This window comes from Pimephales promelas, chromosome 17 (assembly GCF_988280905.1).
Source record: "Pimephales promelas chromosome 17, fPimPro1.hap1.1, whole genome shotgun sequence".
NCBI classification, from domain to species: domain Eukaryota; kingdom Metazoa; phylum Chordata; class Actinopteri; order Cypriniformes; family Leuciscidae; genus Pimephales; species Pimephales promelas.
In genome coordinates this window covers 17,942,890-17,965,373 of record NC_142785.1, presented here as the reverse complement: position 1 = coordinate 17,965,373, position 22,484 = coordinate 17,942,890, and the positions used below count along the sequence as shown (strand labels likewise).

The following is a 22,484-nucleotide window of genomic DNA, read 5'->3' as shown; positions in this document are numbered from 1 at the left end:
TACGTATTTTCACAGTCTTATACCTCAACGGTTTTACATCAAACTGCGACTTTCTTTACTTTAAAATGTATCTTTTAAATTGTTAAACACCATGTGTGTAATTCAGGGCACAATTCAAATGAGATCAAACAACTATGGATCGTGTACATAGGCCAAAACGCGGAAGTGAGTTAGCGTTTTAGCATTACGGTTCCCTCGCTCTAAAGCCTATGGGATTTTTGAATGGGTTTTTGCTAAATCGCCTGAAATAAGGTCTGTGGTGAACAAAGCCTCTAAATATTTTCACGTTTTGATCTATGACATAGAACACACATTTATAACCTGCTTGTGGTTTTTTAAACTTTATTGTGTCTGTGTTTTTTAAAATCTTTATATAGGCTTCAAATTGACTTGTAAGGGTCACAACTCTTTGTTGAACACAGATCTTATTTTTTGCGATTTTCCCAAAGTCTGGGGAAAATGCATTGCTTTTCGACCGAGGGAACCCATCCGCCGCTAGCTTCCGAGTTGTCCTACAAAGTGACGTCATCACTTCGGCACTCTATTATGACCTAAGTATATCAAATTAAAATAAATTCCATAAATTAAAAAAAATGGATATGTCATAATATAAGCTATAAAAATAAAGGTGCTGTATAAATAAAACTTTATAAAACAAGGCAATAATACTTGGCGGATATGATGTCGTTTCTCAAGGTCAAGTGCGTGACGTAATATTTAAATCGCCACCTGAGGCGTAATTAGAGAAACGAGTCAACTGTTAGCCCCGCGATATCATACTGTAATGTGATGCGAAGACGATTCAACTCACGAACGTTCAAAGCTAAACTATAGTTCAGTCCTTATAGTCAGCTTTCCTATCTGATCTGAGAAAAAAATAACGACGTTTGAGCAGGTAAATTACTTTAAGTTCTGTTTGAGCTGCTAACTGGCTAGTCAACTCCACAGGTGCTGTTGATTCAATATTTAACATTCAATATTTAACTTAACGTTACCCAAAACTAGTTTTCCCTTTTCCGTTATAGGAAATTATACATTTTACATATGTGGTTTGTGCGGTTTAATTAATCATCAGTGAGTGAAATGCTGTGTTTTATTTAATGTTGGATCTGTTTGCCGTGTGTATATCAGTGTTTGTATTTGGCGGCGGAACGCCGATGCTCCTCTCATTGGCTCGTTCAGTCGCTCGCTCTTGATGATGTGATATTTGAGCTGGTGGAGGGCAGCAGCCACATATGGATTAAAATGGTTTAACGGTGAAACTGGTGCTTTTTCGTCTGTTGAAGGCTGGGATTTTGAGGTTGGAGGCCACCTGCCCCGTCCGAGTAAGTCTCCCGTTTCTCCATAGACGCTGCATTTCTATGAGAAGACCGCGTGTTATTATCATGAAACCTGCTTTGGTAATAATACAACACACTGCTGGGCGATTTACAGTTGCTTAAAATATTTAGAATTATTTTATATATTTTTTTTTCATATTTGTATAGCTTTAATATATCTACACTGCATTATGTGAAGAAAAAAAAACATTATGCTTATACTGCAATTTCATGAGAGAGTGTCTGTCGTTGTGCTCGCATCCTCCTTTAGTCCACACAAGCTAAGACTTAAACTTGTGTTGGGATTTTTGTTGTTAAAAGATGTGTTTTTATAATATAAATTGTAAATAGCTTGTCTTTAATTCTTGTATTATGAGAATCAGACACTCATGTAGAGGTTAGACCTGATTTGCTTGTCCTGTTTGTCTCTTCACTATTATTAGTAGAGCATTGTATTTTTGCTGTAATTTAGTTTGACCAAGTCTATCTGTACTTGCTTAAGATGATTATAATACAACGACATTGGCCTGTATTGCTTGTATTTTGAATGCATTAGCACATTGCTGATAGTTTGATGCATGAGAGTACAAGATTTACTGTTTTCTTGATTTATGTTCTTCCAAAAAGAGCCAGTGCTCTCAGGTGTAAAACTAAAAGGACAAGTTTGTCAATTTTTAACCAGCTTTGGATTGTTACAATGTCTGCAGTAAATGAACAATGAGCACTCTTTCTACACCTGCATGCAGATGTTTATTGTCAGCAAATGTCGGCTGGTTATATTTGGATTACACACACACACACACACACACACACTATAGTGATGAGAGTAGTAAATGATTATCATATGTAATCAGATTCTTAACATTAAATACTTATAAATTGATTATATTACATTTTAAAGTGCTACATTTTAAAATCAGACTAGGCTAGTTACTTTTTTTAAATTACTTAATATTCACAAAATGTCTGTCAGTTATTCATAATTTAATGATTCTCTCAAATTCCTCTCAAATTTTCCTTTCTAAAAAGCCTTTCTAAAAATGCTTAGTCATAGATGCTCATTTCACTCTCTCTCTCTGTCTGTGTAAGAGTGTGTGGGGGAGTCAGAGTCTGAAACATCACTCTGTATGTGTTCGTTTTAGATAGAGGTTGAAATATGTTATCCAACACGTAAAGAAAATTGTAAGCCGGGCCAACATTGTACAATTTTTGCTGTTGTATGAGCTTGCTGGCATTTTATTTATTTTAGGCACAACCCCGAAGTAGCAAAGGGCCCTATTGTTTTGTTTTTATGTTGGCTTTTGAAATGCATAACTTCTGCATGCATTGATTTTGATCAAAAGATTTGACTATTCTGAGTCCAAGAAAAATTCAAATAACTTAAATGAACTAGAGCTACTATGCTTGCCAGAGTACATGGTATTCCTTGCCACTTATGCTGGTCACCCTCCTGCCGAGTGTGAGCAGTGAGCACTCAGACCTGTTCATACAGCATAAGCGGCGAGGAATACCATCTACTCTGGGAAGCATACTATGTGGTTAACTGAAGTCATGGGACTTATACTTGTGTGCTATTCATGTGACTAGTAGTTGTATATTTGCCAGAGTTACTTCCTGTTTACAACTAAAGGTTGTGTTTGGATGAACACCGAAATGTTTTGTTAATTTGATTTTATCTAATCCAGTGACTTCTAATAAATATTTTGTTTTAACATTTTATTACCTGGATATTTTAGATATTTTGTCATTGATCTACATCAGGGGTGCCCAACCCTGCTCCTGCCGATGGACTGTCCTTCACAGTTTATCTCCAACACTAATCAAACACACCTGAAGCAACCAATTAATGTCTTCAGGGTCACTTGGAAATTAAAGGCAGGTGTGTTTAATTAGGGTTGGAGATGAACTGTGCAGGACAGTCGAGGCAGGAGCAGGGTTGGGCACCCCTGATCTACATAGACCATTGTGAGTGAAAGGCATGGCGCCACCAACTGGCTGCACAAAGTGTCACTTTCAAAATTCTTTGAAATCGACCTTTACGTAATATGTGTGTACGTAATATACGAATTTACGTAATATATGTGTGTGTGGTGTGTATAATTATTTTGTATATACACACAGACATGCATGTATATATTTAAGAAATATTTGCATGTATATACTTTATATTAATTATGCATAAATATATATATAATGTATAAATATTTGATATATTAAGAACACATTTTTCTTAAATATATACATGCATGTGTTAGTATTTATATATACAAAATAATTAATTATACACACCACCACACACACATATATCAACGATTAATCGTTGCCCATCCCTAGCGTGACTCTTGTTGTATGAGAGGAATTACAAGCTGAGAAGAGAATCTAATGATCCCCTTCATCACATATGCTAGATGATCTATGAATATTAAAACCCAGTGGCTACCGCGCTCAATACTCTTGTTGTTTTTGTTGAGAAGGAATTGCTGTGCTGTTCTCTGCTTTTCACCAAATCACTTGCGCACTATTTTTATTGATTTTTTTTGTTAGTTAGTTTTTTCCCTAGTATCCTAAGCTATAGGAGCAAACCGCGACAGTCTTCGTGTTTAGCACGAAAGCTCGGCTAGTTGTATAGGTCTGCAGTGTCTGCATTTCACAATACATATTGTTTCAAAGCAGCTTTACAGTGGATTTCATAGAAAATGTACATGTACATAGAAAAAAAAATACAGTTAGTTAATCATGTATTAATTTAGGGCATAACATATCGCTGGCGTTGAGTCGTATCTTCTTCACAGGCTAGTCATCTCATCGCAGGTGTTGGGACATAGCATGAATGAACCTTGGATTGCAGAAGGAGCTGCGCGCATACCTTCTTGTGCATAAGAAGAGGTTTTTGAGAAACATTCCTGGTGACTTATTGGCAAAAATGTGACTGTTCTGCAATTTTTTGTCCTCTAATAGCTTGTCCGAGTAATTTCTTGACTTTAATTATTTAAGCTAAAATTTAAGTCTCAGACTGTCTTGGTATGACAAACTGATTGGTTATTTATTTTTTTTAAGCATTCTTGCTGCCAATGCATCGAAATTGTCAATCATTCTGGCAATTTAAATTCAACAGAATTCACAACAATAGATTAAACATTCAGAAAACCAGCATTAGCATAAATAAGCCATAAAGGCACAACTAGCCTGTAAATAACAGATTAACTAACCTGAAATCCACTCTCACTGACCCTGGATCAGAAGAAAATCATCGCTCAGTCCCGCATGTTACTGCACGGTGTACACCACATTGTGTCTCTTGGCTGATCACATGATTGGATCACCAGAGATTAATAGCAGGTGTAAACTGGGTCTGACTCTGGATTTCCTCCTTTAGCAGTTATACAGATGCAATTCATCACCCGTTCAAAGTACAGCGATGCGCCTTTAAAATGAATACATGGCAACAGAGATCCTGAGGGTAATGAGGGAGTGACGGGGAATGTTTAGTGGCTCACATGTCACGTATACAGGAGATAAACACAGGAAGTAGAGCAAGCCTTTTTAATTCGCTTGATCCCTCCAGAGCTCCTTGTGCCTGTGAGTGCATGCAGATTTTTCCCATGGGATGACCAGTGACGACTCGTGGGATCTGGAGAGCTGGGGCTGGACTGTACTGTGTGTTCTTTTTTTTTTCTTCTTTCTTTGTTTGAATATATATATTGATAAAGCATTAGCCAGAATCCAGATTTTTTACATTTTAATTTAAGGCTGGAACTTTAGCAGCGGTAAGCTGAAGTTAATTCTATATTGGCAGGTTACTGTTTTGCGTTTGCAGTGCGTTTTGCTCGGCAGCTGCTATCTGAATGGCCTTTGTCATACTGTCAGACCTCAAGCAAGCAGAACTGCTCCAAAGTTCACAGACGTGAATGCTGGGATTGTTCCTGGAGAGATAGATGGCAGTGGCTTCTGCCCATAAACCATTGGCACTGTCTGATTGGAAACATTGAAGTGGTGACTGCACAGTTAATGGACCAGTCACCAGACCCATTGTTTAATTTTTAGTGTATTGCTGTGATGTCTTAAGTGCGTGGTTTACAGGTTTGGAGTTCATTTTCTGTCTTCAGATTTTTTTTTTTTTTTTTTTTGGTGTTCATCAGCTGTTCTGTCCAATCCAATTCTTAGGTGGTTACTGGGCCCTGGAGATGTTTTTTGACATGCCCTGACATTTGTGCTTGTTTCTGTTACTTTAATGTGTTAAAGTAACAGTAACTTTAATGCTTATTACTGTAACAAAAGATTACACTTTGTTCAGCATAAACTGTTACAATAATATGTGAAAAATATTTGCTTGGTCTTCACTCAAATGAACTCTACACTGATTCTTAATAAATGTATTAAATACGATCACAAATTCAGTTATTTTACGGATTGTTGCTCTTGACTGGTCAAATGTAAAAAAAAAAAAAAAAGATTATATACATAAATATGTATGCTTCAAGGACAGAGACCATCTCTTGTCTTGTCTGATATCTTTAGCTTCTCCTGATGTTCATGTGCAACTTGTTGTCGTTGCCAGCAAAGTGAAACTAAATTACTGCCGTGTGGGAAATGTGCTTTACCAAGTCTAATAACAAAGAAAAACTGTTAAATAAAATTTGATGTGCAAGTAATCTTTCCTACAGCGTTTTCTACTTTGCCAGTGTAAAGGATCCACTTAGTAATTAAAAGTGAATGAAAGAAATACATTTTTATATTTCCCTTTTTTAAAATGGGTGAGACGCGAGTGACGATTTGGCAAAAGAAAGAGATTCCATGTCCAGCTGATAGAATGTAGTTAAATTTGTGAAAAAACAGGTGACCAGATCGCAAATCTGAATACAAAGCCGACATGGCTGACATTTATGGACTCGAGTACCTCTTATTCGGCACAAATCCAAATGTTTCCATGGTTGCGATCGATTTAATTGCAACTTATTTCTTTTGTAGATATGGCTGTGTGCTTCACTTCAGTTGTAATGTTCATGTTTTGGTGTTACTGTGGTGCGGCGGTTGTCAAGTTGACTTGCACATCCCTGCGTGTATTTGCATGCAGAGAAAGAAAATGTGATTTCCATAGAAGATAATTTGGGAGGAAAACACAGAAAGAGTTCAGCATTTTTATATTATGTCCTGTTTGCTCAGTCAGTGAATTTATGATTCTTTTGCTGTTATAGGTGATATTATGCAATTGTAATTCCGGTGACAGACCTGGAACTATTTCATACTGTGTGTTTGCTAAAAAATAATTGCAACTTAGAACATTTGTCCACCATTCATAATCAAGCATTCTACACCCCCTTGGTATAATTGATTGTCTGTTTTGTAGCTGATGTTTATAATTCTGTCACTTTTCTCTCTCTCTCTCTCTCTCTCTCTCTCTCTCTCTCTCTCTCTCTCTCTATCAGTTCCAGCTACTCTTCAGTGCTAGATTTTGAGAGCGAGCTCAGGATTGGGCCCGTCTACGAGTCGCCCAGGATGTCCAGACGCAGTCTCCGTCTGCACACCACCACGAGTCAATATGGAGACGATAGTTTGCTTGACTCGGCACTCCACCACAGCGCCGTCTACAGCCGTGATAATAAGTGAGTACAGTTTGCACATAAAAATCAGCAGTAAATTAAGCAAAAGGATGAAACTTTTAATGTTGACAAAAGTTTAGAGGAAAAGACATCAATGATCAACTGAAATTGGAGAAGATGCAGAGGAAAGCTACAATTTAAATGACATTGTAGAAAACTAAAACAAAACTTACATTGTTGTACTAAACTAAATAAACTAAATCTAAGTAGTTTTTTAGTCTTGGAGCTTAAAGGCTGGAATTCACTAATATGCCTAGTTTTAAAATCTGAACGGATTTGAAAGGGGTCATGAATTGAGAAATCACAATTATTTGACATGTAAAGGTCATTTTACTGTAAAAACATTCTGTAAGTCCAAAAATGCCTTATTGAAACAATCTCAGAAAACCAGCTTGTTTGGAATTGTCACATTGACAAAAGACTGCCTCTGCAGAATCAATTCAACACCTACTACTACATCTATGCGTCTTTGTCCCTGCCCACTGGCACGCGCTGTTTACTGTGCGCACACAGTCAGTGTAAACCGAATTCATTTTTCTTTTTGAGCTTGAATGGACATTAATTTTAAAATGAATTCAAAATGCCTGAATATGTGATTATCCTCGTTGTGTGTTGTAAGCAATTGTAAAAGAAATTGATACATGTCATCATATTGCAGCATACAGTTGATAATGAGGAAAAACTCTGCATCATACGCTAAGCGACTGTCACACACTTAATGACTCCATTCCACACACTCAAGCAATCTCAAGCACTCATTGATAGATGCATGACAGATAAAAATAACATGTTGGCTGTGTACAGGACCTGTGTTGTATTGAGTCATGCAAAAAAACAATGTGCATTTGGGTGCGGTCTTGATTTCAATTGCTTGTACAGATTGCAACAGGATTTGGAGGTAAAAGTTAAAGGGATACTCCACCCAAAAAAATGAAAATTCTGTCATTTACTCACCCTCAAATTGTTGCAAACCTGTATGAGTTTTTTTTTTTTTTTTCCCCTTCTGCTGAACGCAATGGAAGATATTTTGAAGAATGATTGTAACCAAACAGTTGTGGGGCGCCATTGACTTCCATAGTAATAAAACTATGGAAGTCAATGGTGCCCCACAACTGTTTGGTTCCAATCGTTCTTCAAAATATCTTCTGTGTTCAGCAGAAGAAAGAAACTCATACCGGTTTGCAACAACTTAACGGTGAGTAAATGATGACAGAATTTTCATTTTTGGGTGGAGTATCCCTTTAAGAAAGGTGTAGACTTTGATATGTATTCCCCAATTAGATGATCATAGTCTGATTCTTAAAAAAGATTTTATTTTGACCGTGCTTAGAGCACAGCAGAGTTATGAATGACTAAAGTATTATAGCATTTAAATTGTGTGTTGTGTGTGTGTATATATATGTAGAAGCACATTAGATATGCTTATGAATATTGTACACTTATTTCAAGCTCCCATTTATCTATATTTTTGCTTTTATTCTCTCTCTTTCTATTGTAGGACTCTAAGCAGAAGAGCTTATCACTCTGTTTTAGGGTCAACACAGATTGCTCAAACACCAAGGTCTGCCACACCGTCAGTCCTCCAAGCCCATTACAGCACCATCAACAGTTGTGCCCCCAGTGATGCCTCTCTGCTGTCCTCTCTGCTAGATGAGTCCTCTATACAGGAACGCACTGTAGTTGACAGCTTCTGGGGTCAGTGCCAACAGGCCAGTGCTGTACTCTTGAGTTTAAATGAACTGAGATTGATGGACAGCTGAAGCATTGATTTGTGAATTTATTTACTTTTTAATAATTAGGTTTGGATGAAGACTGTGACATCAAGGGTAAGTTTGTGCTCCAGCTCAACATATTCTCTTAGATCAGAGAATAGGTTAAGTGGGTTAATATTAGCCAATAAACAAAGACAGACCATGAGTTCATATGCTTTTATTGATGTGCTTCTATTGGATGGCTGGATGGATGGATGGATGGATGGATGGATGGATGGAGAGAGGTGTGGATGGAAAGATAGAGGGATGGAGAGGGGATTGGATGGTAGAGGAATGGATATTAGATGGAATAAAAGGATGAATGGAGGGATAAAAGGATAGAGGGAGAGATAGAGGATTAGATCTTGGTATTAGTGATTTGTTTATCAATATAGCTTTTTTTATGTTGTGATTTTTTTATCCTGTGGTTGGTTTTGGTTGAACTATTTTGGGATTTTTATTTCAGACCAAACTATCATTGCACACCACAGCACAGTGGAGGCCAAAACACAGACTTCTACAGCACAGAATGGCTACCTCTGCAAAGACTGCCCCATCACCTCTCCCTCCAAGAACGACAGTTTCCTTCCTAATAATCCTAATCCTGGCCATCAGGCGTCGTTAACGGAGAAACCCAGCACAGATTCCTTTCCAAAGACTACATTGTACTGCAGGGACAACAATCGCAGACACAAGCCAGGTGAGTGTTTGAAAATTCAAGTCTTTTACACACCTGCAGTGTAAGCATTTCTGTCCCCCTTTTTTGGTAATTTGAAGCACATTACATTATGCATGCGTTCCTAATGTAGTGCAAACTCAACTGTCTTTGTCACGTCCATGTCGTCAGGTTCTTCCTGGTGTCTGGAAACGTGCCTCACGAGTCTGTCCGTTCTTTGGATGCTTCTGAGATAACATGTCTGTTATAAGTAATATTGAAAGAAACGAGCAGGCTTGGCTTCATTGTGTCTGCAGGGGTACTGGGGATGTTGTCTGAGATGTGCCTTCATGGCAGTGGGCGAATTGCTGCATTTGTGGTGTACATATGCACACTGCTGATGCAGGTGACTCTACTCAAAGGTATCAGCCTTTTAGTCTGGTGTTCACCTCTGTAGTTTGTGGTGTTTCTCACTGATGGTTTATGCCTGTTTGGGAATCTTTCACCTGCTTCATGTTTTCACTGTCGGGACATAAAACTAACTGAATACTTAAAGGTGCACCATGCTGAATCTCAACCCTCTTTTTATGAATCTCAACCCCCTTTTTTTTTTTTTTACTTGGCCTGGGGTGTAGCCCAGGTTTATAGCCCAGGATTAGCCCAGGATAATTGTTTATTAGCAAGCTATACTGAAGGTGGCTAAACTTACTCACAAATTGCAAAATTTCTGCATGGTGCACCTTTAATGTTTTTACATTTTTCACTAGTTTCTTCACTTTAATGGGGACATTTTATACCTCTGTAGATATCAAGAGGATAGGAAAATCTTGTCTAATCTCACGGGATATCTTTCAGGGTTAAGTAGAGACTCTGAACCATTAAGACATTTAATGCAAGTACATGTGCTCACTTGAAGTCTACAAAATTGCAAACATTGTCTGATTGTACGTGCTTTAATGTAGTGACATCAGTGCTCAAGGGGGTGAAAATGTAGTTTGAGTTTTTAGCCAAAAATGTAATTGTAAAAAAACTAACCATTTTTACCATTATTTTCGTTTTTTCCTTGCCATGAAAAAAGCCTCAAAAGCTGACATGGCATTGAAAACGAAACACACAAAACTCAAGGGGGCGATAGTTCCCTTCAAATGACTAGAATGCTTTTGTGTTCATGTACTTGCATAGTTTGTTTTGGGACTTTGACATGTAGGACCCAGGGACATGCAGAGAGTTCCTCATAGGTTGGGGCTCAAATGTAAAAAAAAGGATGCATGTTTGTTTGTGTACCGGTCAAAAGTTTGGATGCATTACTCTTTATAACGTTTTTAAAAGAAGTCTCTTGCTCTTCAAGCATGCATTTATTTGATCAAAATACAGAAAAAAGTAATATTGTGAAATACTTGGATACTTTTTTTTCAGGATTCTTTCAATAAAAAGTTTTTTGTACCAATAAACACTACCATTCAAAAGTTTTGGGTCAGTAATTTTCTTCTTTTTTTTTTTTTTGAAAGAAATTACTTTTAATTTTGAAAAAGGGCAAGGGCTTGAGCACCCAAAGCATGTGCCTGGCTGAGCTACTCTCTGTATGCATGCAAAGCAGCCTATTAGGGAGAGATGTTCTCCACAACCACTGTCACTCGCTCTCTGCTTGATCATTGTGATTTCTGCTGCGTTAGAGAGATATACCTTGGTTTTAATGTCTTTTGTTGATCCTGGAACAACGTTCCTGTCCAAACCTATACCTAACCCTACCCATAACTTATCCCTAAAATCTGAGGTGAAGACAATGATAGGTGAATAAGAAAGATGTAGAAGCCCCTAACCCTTGTTGTAAGCCTAAACTTTACTATCAACCAATCAGATTTGATGGATCGTTTTACAGTTTGTGATGTTCCAGGATCAACAAGGATGTTGATTTCAGGAACATGTTACTCAGTCCAGTCTCTCCAGACAGCTCCATCAGTTTGTGTTGGTTTAATATCAGTCTATTTCTCCAGGCCTGCTGTCATCAGTGTTTCACTGGTTTGTGCGAGTGTGTAATGGAGTTGCTCGCTCCACAGCCACTGTGCTGAAGAAGATGCTGAAGAAGAGAGCTACAAATGGCTATACTAACAGAGGTATTGATTTTTCAGACCCTCTGGTGACTGGATTATGTCCACTTAACCTAACTACTGTGCACACTGTACAAACAACCAGAAACGTCATCTTAAAGAACTCGCACTCTTAAAGGTGTGACAATAAATTTCCAGAGAAAATTATTCATTTAGGGATTTTTGAGGCTATTTTTTTTTCTGGGTTTTATAGAAATGTTTGGTTATTGGTTCTCAACTAGGCTCTTGAAAAGCGACTGACCTGTTCTCTGCAACAAACGATTTACAGGAACGCTTCTAAATCATGAACTGCTGGACCAGGGCTTGTTTGAGGCTAGGAAAATACTCCTCGAAATATTTGTCTACCTTAAATCTTTCAGTTTAATAATCTGGTCCTCAAAGCAAATGCAGTTGAGGAGCCCTGATGTAAATGGCCCCTTTCTGGTATCCTTGCAGGCATCATGCAAAGGTTACCAGCTTTACATCGTCTTGAAATTGAAGTTGCGATAATGGATATAACCGTGCGTAACCCAGGTTAGTAAGTGGTTTTTATTACCGTGTTGAAGTCACCCTAAAAGGGGAAGTGTATCTTTGTCACTTGTGGCATTGAATAGAACCCACCACAGAGGCCGTTTTGTTATTTTATGGCTCAACAGTGTTCAAGTGTTCGTAGTGTTCACATCGCTTTTTAAATTTTTATCTGTTCTTAGGAAGTGTACTATAGAGCACTTTCCACGAATCGATTTAGTTTATCCAAAATTTCTCAAGATCTCTACAAAAAAAAAAATCCCCTGAACACTTTCTTTAAATCATTAAATTGGTCGAGGAATCTGTGAGACAATCACTTTTAGGTTTTACCCATCAGCAGTCCCATGGTGCCTTGGGGTATGCAGAGCAGCTGTTTCCTGATGGACCTTTCTCACCCTCTCGCACTCATTTAACAGGCCGCATTAGTCTCCACATGTCTTCCATGGTGTTTGGCCGCCTACATCCACTATAACCTTAAACTTTTCTTCTCCTGCAGATGTTCTGCCAAGCATGATTACACTGCGCATAAACAAATGTGCCTCTCCACTATGAGCACTGCCTTGGTTACATGCAAATCTCTTTGTGCTCGAGTCTGTCTTTGCAGAGCTATGATTGGAGGGATGGAGCGAGACTGGTACAGAACTCTTGATTTCATCTAATGTTTGTTTGTTCTCTTTCTGATCCGTCATAGGCAATCAGAAATACTACAGCAGTATGAGTGTGAAAGAGGTAGTGCTGCAAAAGGAGCAGCCAAAGTTCAGCGGCATACTGTGTAAGTACACATTCTTGACTTTCCTATAGTAGCAACTTTAGGTGGAAAAATATCTGAAAGTCATATGTTTTTAATGGCATGCTATTAACTGTGCTAATTGATTGTTTGGATCAAATAAAAAAAAAGCGATAAAAATGTTGATTTACAATTCAAAATGAAACAAACATAATTGTAATCAGTGCATCAAAATCCCTGCGCTTTTTACACAATCAGCCGCTTATTCGATTCCAGTTCAATTACTATTGGTGATTGAGAAATACTGCCATGCAAATTGGATCCCTTACCCTAGCAAATAAATCAGTGTAGATGTAATGGTTTAATCCACCCTCAGAAAGCCACGCTTGCTGTGCATCCACATTGGTAACTGGAAAAACTGATTGTTTAAATGTGACCTTAGTAGGTTGATGCCTAGAGAGGCTCACTGGGTTGTGTAGCAGAGCCAGTTGTATACCCTCATGTCATGTATAATGCTAGTGATGCATATATGAATGTAGATATCACAGGCTCAGTGTTTGCACACTAAACACTGTTACAGCCTCTTTTTAAAATGTTACAGTGGTGGACGTTACATTGGTTGAAGACGGCAGCAAAACAATTGTAGAAGTAAAACTTTAGCCTACAGATTATTCATTTTCAACCGTACACTGATCCTAACAGGTGATGACTGCAAAAGGAAACATAATTTTGCAAAGGACACCCAGTCTTCCCAGGAACAGAAGCCTGTAGGGACATTATGGTGGCTCATAGTTTTGACAGGTTATATGCTTATCACTTCTTACCCTCAGTCCTGGTCCGTCCTAGAGCTTCTGGTTTGGAAGTGGTGGGCAAGCCCATAAATGCTGCTCTGAACTCCTTCCCCGCATCAATGTCTTTCAGGTTGTGGTCAGGGCAGTTTGTTCCCTAGCAGTTGTGGGTTCGTCCTGTTGAAGAGCTTTCAGATGTCCTTGCATGGCTACTTTTGCTTTCTCTCCCCCTTTTTGTCTGTGGCTCTAATGGTCTGATTCCATGTGGGACTCTCCTGCATATCCACTTGGTGTAGTTATAACATTCCTTTTTAGTTTTGCTCTCAGGACCATATTAATTTATTTGAGGGTTGCGTACATGTGCTTTTACCCTCTTAAACCCCTTTGCTGTTTTTTTAGGTGGAGTGTCTTTTCTTGATGTGCACCATTTCTTGATATTTTCAGCCTTTTTCATCCGGTCTTGTCCTTAAATGTCTTAAAGGCACAACAGCTAAAAAGGGCCAGTTCACATTTATGTAAACATCCTCTTTGCATGTGAAATTCTGCACTTTCATTTTGAACCTCCCCATACCTTAATTTTAGCCTCTGTTTTAGAGCAAGATATTTAGATTTTTAATGAATGGATAAGGGTGGATGTTTTGAAGTTTTACAGTATTTTCGTAGTACAATGAACTTGTTATAAAATCAAGAAAAATCGGATTCAGACTACATTGAATTTATATCTATGACTTTAGAAAAATGCAAAATGGAAGTGTTTTCAATAGTCTCAAATATCTGGACCTTACTCTGTACAGTATGTTTCATGTACTCTAATTTTAGGAGGCATGTCTTTTTACAGGATGAAAACTATTAAGTGCAAAATCTGTGCAGTTTGTCAGCTTTTTTCCAATCTCTTGTGAATGAGCATGACTTCCCGCTGTGCACCCTAACCCCAATCTTTGCTCTATATTAGTGTACACACTTCAGTCAGTTTTTAATCATCTTGTACTCTGTGTGTCTGTTTCCAGGGAGGGCAACCTCAGGAAGTTTCTTTTGGCTTGTCAATTTCTTTGCAAAGTAAGATTTGTTTTTATGCATATTTAAATTAAGCGCATCTTGCCATTTTAATCCACCGTGGTGTTGTGTTTTTTTTTTAAGTAATATCCCAAAATGCATATGAAAATAGGTAGGTGGATGGATGCATATCTAGTGTCAAATGCATGTCCAGTCAGTGTGGTTAAATAAGCTTGTCAATTTAATAATTTCATATTTTGAGCAGTGGCCAAAACTCTGCCAGTGTGTTGAAGTACAACTGGACTAACAAAATGTAACTGGTCACCATCTTCTCTTCCAGGGCTCTCCCTATGCTTTCAAAAGTCCTGTTTCTTGTACCTTTCCTTCTGTTCTTTGGTGAGCATACCATACTATTTGTTACTGGCTATTGGTCTAAATGGAAATGAAATCCTGCATCCTCATCTTTCCACATGTTTCTTCTGTGCTGTTCCTGATAGCTCTGTGCTACTGGGGGCCTTCTGGACTGGTGGCCATGCTGCCTGCTGTTAATGTGATGCAGTGGAGGGACTCATCCCATCTCAACCCTCCGATCATGGGCGACTCCGAGAAGGGACAAACTCCCACTGACTCGGCCTCTCAGGTAGTATTTAGCTTTCAAGGTATTACTTGAGTATGGTAGCTAGTTAAGTAGACTTTACAAATGCCAAAATATTACTACACCCTTGCTTCATTTAGTATATGCAGACCCATAAATATGCGAATTGGTCCCTGTCGCCACTTAATCACAAGCTTCTAACTACATGATTCACTCTCACTTTACTGTAGTAAACGCTGCACAATGACAAATGCGAATTGGTCCCTGTCGCCACTTAATCACAAGCTTCTAACTACATGATTCACTCTCACTTTACTGTAGTAAACGCTGCACAATGACAAATGGAAATACTGCTTTAATTCAGAATTTGATTCAGAAGAAAGAGGAGGAGTGAATTAAACGGGTTCGTCTACAATTCGATGTATCAGAATTTTAACGCATTTTATGTATCGCTCTACAACGTCAGACACATAATGGTAATTGATAAGATTAGGCTTTTGCTTGACTGTTAGCAAAGAGCTAATAATCTGTTTCTAATGGTACACAAACCATGTTCCGATTCGCCATATCAGAGTCAGACAGCTGCTTTCTAAAAAAATGACTATCCTTAGAAACAATATACATAATTCACCCAGTGTATTGCTAAATCTACCAGATGTTTCATATCACCAGAAAAATATGCCAGGATATTCTTGCTTCTTGAGACTCCCCATTTCTTAGCATAGTAATGAAATGCTAAAGCCCCAAATCTCCCCCCTCACAATCAAGATGTAATTGGTTACATGTTTGTGAAGTAGAGAATGGGTGATTTCAAACAGTGTTTTTGAGACTGTCTTTGGTAAACTGCAGTTTTAAGGAAAAAATAAGGTGAATTTGCATATGGTCTTAAAGCATATTTAAAAAAAAAAATCACATAGGCATATAAACAACATTAAAGCAATGATTTCCATCACAGGGGCTCTTGAACATGTTAAAAAAAATATATATAAATAAGAATAGCCAGGCGGTCTTGGCTCAGGTAGGGGGCAGTCTCATCCCAGTAGTAGGGCTATATGACCAATTTTAATGAGCAAATGTGTTTGTTTGTTTGTTTTTTTCATGTTTTGGTTGATGCTTAATGTAGATCTAAATGTGTTACCATGTAAAAGTATAAGCACATTGTTTTAAGGTGTTCATCTTCCCCTTCCATGTCTCACTCCTCTTAGAAGCCCTCAGTGCTGTCAGTAGAAGCAGAAAGGCTGATGCATTTGGAGGAGAGCTTGTCTCAGCTGTGGGATCGAGTGGCAGGGGGTTTGATCAGGCAGGAAGAGCAGCACACTGAAGTTCTCAGTCTGTATAACACACTGCGATCAGAGCTTCACAGACACACAGACCGAGAGAGCCTGGGCCAGTGGATAGGAGACCTGCTGGAGGAGAGATTCAGCCTCCTGAAGGGAGAAGTGCAGAAAGAGGCCAAGAACACCCGACAGGTGACAACATGCTTAATCCCATAAAGCCTATTGCTTCATAATTATGCACATTTCTAAGACCTCTAATTTATCAGCATGATAAAACTTTAAAAAGCCTGTTAACCTTTCATCTGATTAATAGTTCATACTTTTTTAGCAAGTAAAAGGCCTTTTTATTATAATTGTAAAAAATGTCTTGCAGGTCGTGGTACACTTGTCTTTTTGTGGTGAAATCTTTAGATATTTATTAAGTAGACGTAAGAATAACTTGTATATTTCAAGATGAGAGTGTAGTGGAGTGCAGCAACTTGGGATTGCTTTAATGCATAATTTTTGTAAAAATCATGTTCAAATGCGAGTATCAAATATGATGCATCAGTTTTAAGATCTCCCAATCACCATTGCATTACATTGCATCGGTTGTTTGACTTTGTATCAAGGGGAACACAAAACTAAGCATTTAATTATCATAAGACATAGTATTGGGGGATATAGTGACAATTTTTATTTTTATGCACGTAGACTGCTATACTGTTTATAATTAATAAACTTTTGTTCACATTGAGTTAACCGTTTGAACATTAAAAAACAAATTGAGGTACTGAAACGATTATGGTCATAATAATCAAATTAAATAAACATACAGCATTTTAACATGTACTTAACCACTTCGTTGCTAGTGCAGTGTGCTTGCAAAAAAATAAAACAGCCAATCAGAAGAGTGTGTGGGCAGGCTTTTTGTGTGTCATAGTTGCAGAGAAATTACTGGAATCTTATCGCATTGCACTGGTTAAGACATGGTGTAAGAGACTAGCTTCAAGAACGTCATTTTTTTTTTTTTTTTTTTTTTTAAATCTGACCCCAAACTTGTGAACTGTAGTGTATATTGTTACCTGCATATTTCTCAATTTTTATGTTTACATTAAAAGAGTAACTTGGGTGAGCTAAACTCACTCCCAGCTGTGCAGAGCACAGAGACGACTGGAGATTAATATCCTGACATAACATTAATATTGTTTTTGGTTTAATTTTCAGTTATACGTTACGTAATACCTTTCTTTTGTGATTAAATTCAGTTAATTGAAGAATACTTAAGTCCTTGTTTAGCAAATTAGTTCCTGATTTGATCTTTTTTTTTTGCTTCTGTCTGCAGCGTCAGGAAAAGCACGCAGAAGAGCAACAGTCAGAGAATGCTCGACTTGCTGAAGCTGAGGCTCTGCTCCAGAAATTGGCACGCAAAACTGAGGTGTGACATTGTCCCAGGAACACACAAGCTGGTTTATATCAGCATGCTGCTGGAATTAGTTTGTTGTGGAAGGCTCTAAACCACTGGCCCAAAGTTACTCTGAACTTTTACATCACCCATGCTTTTTGATAGTGATATAATGACCTCTAATTCAATAAGCAACGTTCAACAGTTTCAGCAGAACTGTTGATTCAATTTAATGTTCAATTTAGGAGCTGCAGAGAAAACAAGAGCCTGCATTACAAAAGATTCCTGAGGCTGAGTCGCCCACCCCTGATCCTCACAGGTTAATATCTTTAAATGGTCAACGATGATGTCTTTCAAACATTTAAGTAATATTCCTGCTACTCCATGTAAATGGATATAGTAATGTAAAACGTGTGTTTCTCTTCAGCGAGGAGGATGAAAGCGGCTCCAGTGAGGTTTTGCTGGCAGAGGTGAGGAGGCTAGAGGAGGCTTTGGAGCGCATCAGAGATGATGTGCAGGGGCTGGTGGGATGCAGAGACAAATGTGAGCAGCTGGCCTCCTTTTCAACCTCAGTAAGTTCTCTCTATGCAATCTGTTATCTATCGTGTTGGCAGTGCCTAGTTTTTATACCTGAAATGTTTAACCTTTCTAAAAACCACCTAGTTTTTTAGCGTGACGTCGTCTTACTCCTATTCTAGTCAGAATGTGAGTCTGACACTGCTCCATTGGGCTGTGATTATGGGGCGCGTTTCAACCGAACCGGGAAAGAAAATGCCTCTACTCAATTGGATAGCCCTACAACCAATCAGAGCAACGGACAACATTCCGGGCTTCCGTAAAACAGCTGGCAACGATCGCTGGTTATGTCCACCTCATCGTGCATTCCGTATTGCATCGCCGTGATGCCCATTTCAGTTGTTTTTCACTTTGTTGTTCATGAGTAGCCAAAGGAGAAACAATGACCATGGGATTTTCATTGTTGATTGAATTAATCTGTGATTAATACTGGTACATCTCCTATTATATGGTCTTATAAATTTCATGTATATTAAAATAAAATGTATTGCATCACATTTGCTTTGCAGCAGTTGAAACGAGTATTATTTAAGGTTTCAAAGAATATCTTTTTTTTTTTTTTTGACAACTAAATGAGATGACAACTAAACATGAGTTGTAATATACCAAAAGGCAGCTCAGTCAGAACCGTCTTAAATGGTGTCCTAACTCCTGGATCTGTTCTCTTGCAGGTGTCGGAGCAGGTGGAAAGGGAAATCAAGTCTCTGTTTTACGGCAGTGACCGAGCAGCAGAGCTGGAGCTTCCTGAATCTCTCCTGCAGTGGCTCTCTGATCACTTTGTGAGCACCACTGAACTGCAGGCTTCACTCAGCGTGCTGGAGAGCAGCATTCTGGGTAACCTGTCCCTTCAGGTAGAGGAGGGCAAGTCAAGGCCTTCTAAAGAGACAATCACTCAAACTGTACTACACGCCACAGGAGAGGCAGGCCTTTCTGAAAAAGTAAGCTTTTGAGAACTTGTTTGAGAATGCTAATTAATAAGTAACCCATTATAGTCGGATATGTAATGCTGCTTTTGTGTTTTGTTGAATTCTTTCTCCACAGGATGTACAGTTGATTGTCAACAATGCTATGAAACTCTATTCTGAAGACCGCACTGGTCTGGTGGACTATGCATTGGAATCTGGAGGTATAGTAATGATGTTAACTATGGGTGGATTTTAAATAGTTTTTCGCTTATCATAGGACTGTACAACACCGAATTAGAGATTGGGAAACCTACCTATTATGTAATCGCCACGGGCCAATGGTAGTACAAAGGTGTTTAATAGCCAAAGCAAACTTTTCCGGAACTCTCAAAACTGACTTCAAATGAAGTCACATCAGTTCGATCAAGTCCTTCAGACTGACGGCTCCATTGCAGCTTTCTTCAGCATTATGTTTAGTGGCTTGAAAATATAAAGTTAATGAAAGTTGGTTGGTTTAGTTGGTCATGATAAGCGCTCATTGTCACAGCTGTGAACAACTCTTCTTATTCCATGAGGGGGCTTGCCGTCACGACAGGCGGACACGCGATACACGTCTCCTTGAAAGCCTGTAGAATTCAACCAATCACATGACGACTGAATCTCATGTTTACTTTGAAAGTGTTTCCCATTTTGTATGCCTTAGCCTCAGACGTCACGCCCACAGACTGTTGGCCGAACTTCTAATGCATGATACTAGCCTAAATGTGACGAGATCTGCATTTCTTTGTGTCTGTAGGGGGCAGCATCATAAGCACTCGTTGCTCAGAGTCCTTCAACACCAAAACAGCACTGATGAGTCTGTTTGGTGTCCCGCTGTGGTATTTCTCTCAGTCACCACGTGTAGTCATACAGGTCTGAAACTTTGGAGAATTCACATGTATTCATTTGTAAACTCAAGCTTTGATTTCCAATGGTCACTTTCTCTTGTATTTATCACTGTTTCTCTTCATCCATTTGTCCCTTCAGCCAGACGTGCATCCTGGGAACTGCTGGGCATTTAAAGGTTCATATGGTTATCTGGTGATCGGCTTGTCCATGAAGATCGTGCCGACAGCCTTTTCTCTGGATCATATTCCCAAATCCCTGTCGCCCACCGGCAACATTAGCAGTGCCCCACGAGACTTCAATGTATATGTAAGTACATATCAGGGTTTATACATCTCTCCAGTGAATATATTCAATGAATAAGATTTTCCTTTTTAATAAAAATGAGCTCTTTTGGCAAATAACATATTGTAAAGTAAAACTAGAACAACATACAGTACACTACCACTCATTTGTTTGGGATAATTGATTGTTTTGTTTTTGAAAGTATCTTTTGTTCAGCAAGGCTGCATTTATTTGATTGAACTGACCAGTAGTGTATATCCACTGGAGGAAATGATATCTATAGTTTCCCAAACCTTTTTTATTTTTTATTATATAAAGTTTCCTGGTTTTCAAATGTCTACAGTGCTGAGTAGATTTGCAAATTGTACTCCATTACACATTTTAGGTAATGTAATTTGTATTTAGTAATGTAATAGATTGAGACTTTTGTCCGGACTTGTTTATAACATTGATTTGAAATTTTTTTTTTTCCTCTAAAGATTAATATTTTATGCTGTGCTCACTATTTATAGTCGCCTAGCCTGACTAGTGGCTGATCTGTGTGCAATTCCACACAACTTTTGATAAAGGAAAATTTAAAGAATAATTTGTAGCCATTTTTTATTAATTAATAATGAATTCAATAAAAAAGTAACTGTATTCTTGCATAATTACAAGCATTTAAATGTTGGCTCTGATTACATAATCCAGGTTACATATAAGCAGTTACTACCCAGCACTGACTGACTACTTTCAATATATTAGACAAAGGATGACTTGGAGTCAAAGTAAAAAGAAAGTCTGTGTTCTGTTAAAGGGTCTTGATGAAGAGCAGCAGGAAGAGGGGCAGTTGCTCGGACAGTTTGTCTATGAAGAAGATGGAGATGCTCTTCAGACCTTCTTGGTCTCTGTAAGTATTGTGATTTTGTTATTTCAGTCATTTAATCAGCCTGTTGCGTCATAATAATTAAATCAAGCCGTAACTGATTGGCTGATGGACTGTCATGGAGCCGGATGCTTTAAAGGAGTAGTTTCCCCGGAAATTAAAATTATGAAATTTACTCGTCCATTACTTTAAAGATTAAAGAATACAAGGGCATGTAAATTTACAAAAAAAAAAAGTAGTAGTTTAGCCACCTCTGGTGTTGAGACGGTGTTTATTTGTAGTCTTTTTTTGGATTTTGATGACTCTTGCCTAAACTTGTAATTCTGTATCTCTGTCTTCAAGGAGGAGGTGACGAGAGCTTTTCAGATCATTGAGATGAGAGTGTTGTCTAACTGGGGTCATCCTGAATACACTTGTGTGTACCGTTTCCGGGTGCATGGGAAGCTTGTTGATGAATGACTTACAGGCACTTGGGACATTATGAACTCCTGACAATTTGTCACTCATGCACTGGAAAAAAGAGGAATAGTCACTCTTAAGAAACAAATAATGTGCCATAGAGCTACACAGTTAATATATGATTGCATGCTGGTACATGTACTGTTAGGCCTCAAGGTCAGAATCGGCACTTGCACTCGTCTCATTCTGATGCATCACACTGTTTCCAATTTTGTCTGTCATCAGGGTTTATTTATTATTATCATTTAATATATCTGTTAGAATTCACCAGCAAAAAATGCATGACAATTCTACGAACAAACCAGTGCAGAATGTATTTTAGACTAAATGTAAATTTTGTTTATAAGTTCAATTTTGTGCTTTTCATTTTTTTTTTTTTTTTGCTAGCTGATATGTGCCCTATTGAAGAATGGCTAGAGAAATATAACTATTTATTTTTTTGTATTTAAGTTAGTGAGTTTGGATATTCATGATCTTTATGCAAAGGATTTTGTAATTGCCATGTGATCTTTATAGGTTGGCTTTTCAAATAAAATTCTATTTTTTATTATTTTAAAAAAGGATTTGGGTGCATTTATTGTGTATAAGGTAAAGTCATTTTTGACAGGAGAGAATAGAGAATAGCCTACTTAGTGCTGATAAATCAAGTCTTTCTGCTTTGTGGCAAACTTCACTGCCAACAAAATAAATAAATAGTTATGATTTAATTATGTGTAGCATATGTATTATTTTTAAACAGTCTTTAGTTTAATAAACAGTAGACTTGCACTAAGAGTTAAGCACTAAACTGAGACTTTCTAATATG

The 22,484-nt window shown here is 38.0% G+C and overlaps 1 protein-coding gene across 8 annotated transcripts; it reads left to right on the top strand.

Annotated features, from left to right (window-relative positions):
• The first annotated feature begins 721 nt into the window (after nucleotides 1–721).
• Nucleotides 722–22,239, top strand: sun1a (Sad1 and UNC84 domain containing 1a). 8 transcript variants are annotated; one of them, XM_089122055.1, is made up of 23 exons: nucleotides 4,850–4,976; nucleotides 6,746–6,922; nucleotides 8,418–8,614; nucleotides 8,719–8,745; nucleotides 9,137–9,370; nucleotides 9,643–9,747; nucleotides 11,320–11,439; nucleotides 11,869–11,946; nucleotides 12,632–12,712; nucleotides 13,370–13,468; nucleotides 14,463–14,511; nucleotides 14,789–14,844; nucleotides 14,946–15,088; nucleotides 16,249–16,512; nucleotides 17,645–17,737; nucleotides 17,950–18,023; nucleotides 18,132–18,276; nucleotides 18,952–19,218; nucleotides 19,322–19,406; nucleotides 19,982–20,097; nucleotides 20,212–20,379; nucleotides 21,152–21,244; nucleotides 21,563–22,239. In XM_089122055.1, exons 1-23 carry the CDS (start codon nucleotides 4,927–4,929, stop codon nucleotides 21,677–21,679), a joined length of 2,838 nt encoding a protein of 945 aa, XP_088978181.1. In that variant the 5' UTR covers nucleotides 4,850–4,926; the 3' UTR covers nucleotides 21,680–22,239. The 8 variants fall into 8 exon arrangements, with proteins under 8 accessions (XP_088978176.1, XP_088978180.1, XP_088978178.1 ...); XM_089122050.1 differs by lacking the exons at nucleotides 4,850–4,976; nucleotides 13,370–13,468 and adding an exon at nucleotides 722–895; XM_089122052.1 differs by lacking the exons at nucleotides 4,850–4,976; nucleotides 13,370–13,468 and adding an exon at nucleotides 1,169–1,325.
• The last annotated feature ends 245 nt before the right edge of the window (nucleotides 22,240–22,484 follow it).

Bases quoted from the DNA above. Each gene is read 5' to 3' on its own strand.
- sun1a (XM_089122055.1), top strand. From the start codon at position 4,927: ATGACCAGTGACGACTCGTGGGATCTGGAGAGCTGGGGCTGGACTGTA. The intron at 11,440-11,868 runs GTATTGATTTTT...GTATCCTTGCAG, and splicing joins AAATGGCTATACTAACAGAG to GCATCATGCAAAGGTTACCA. The intron at 18,277-18,951 runs GTAAGTTCTCTC...GTTCTCTTGCAG, and splicing joins TGGCCTCCTTTTCAACCTCA to GTGTCGGAGCAGGTGGAAAG.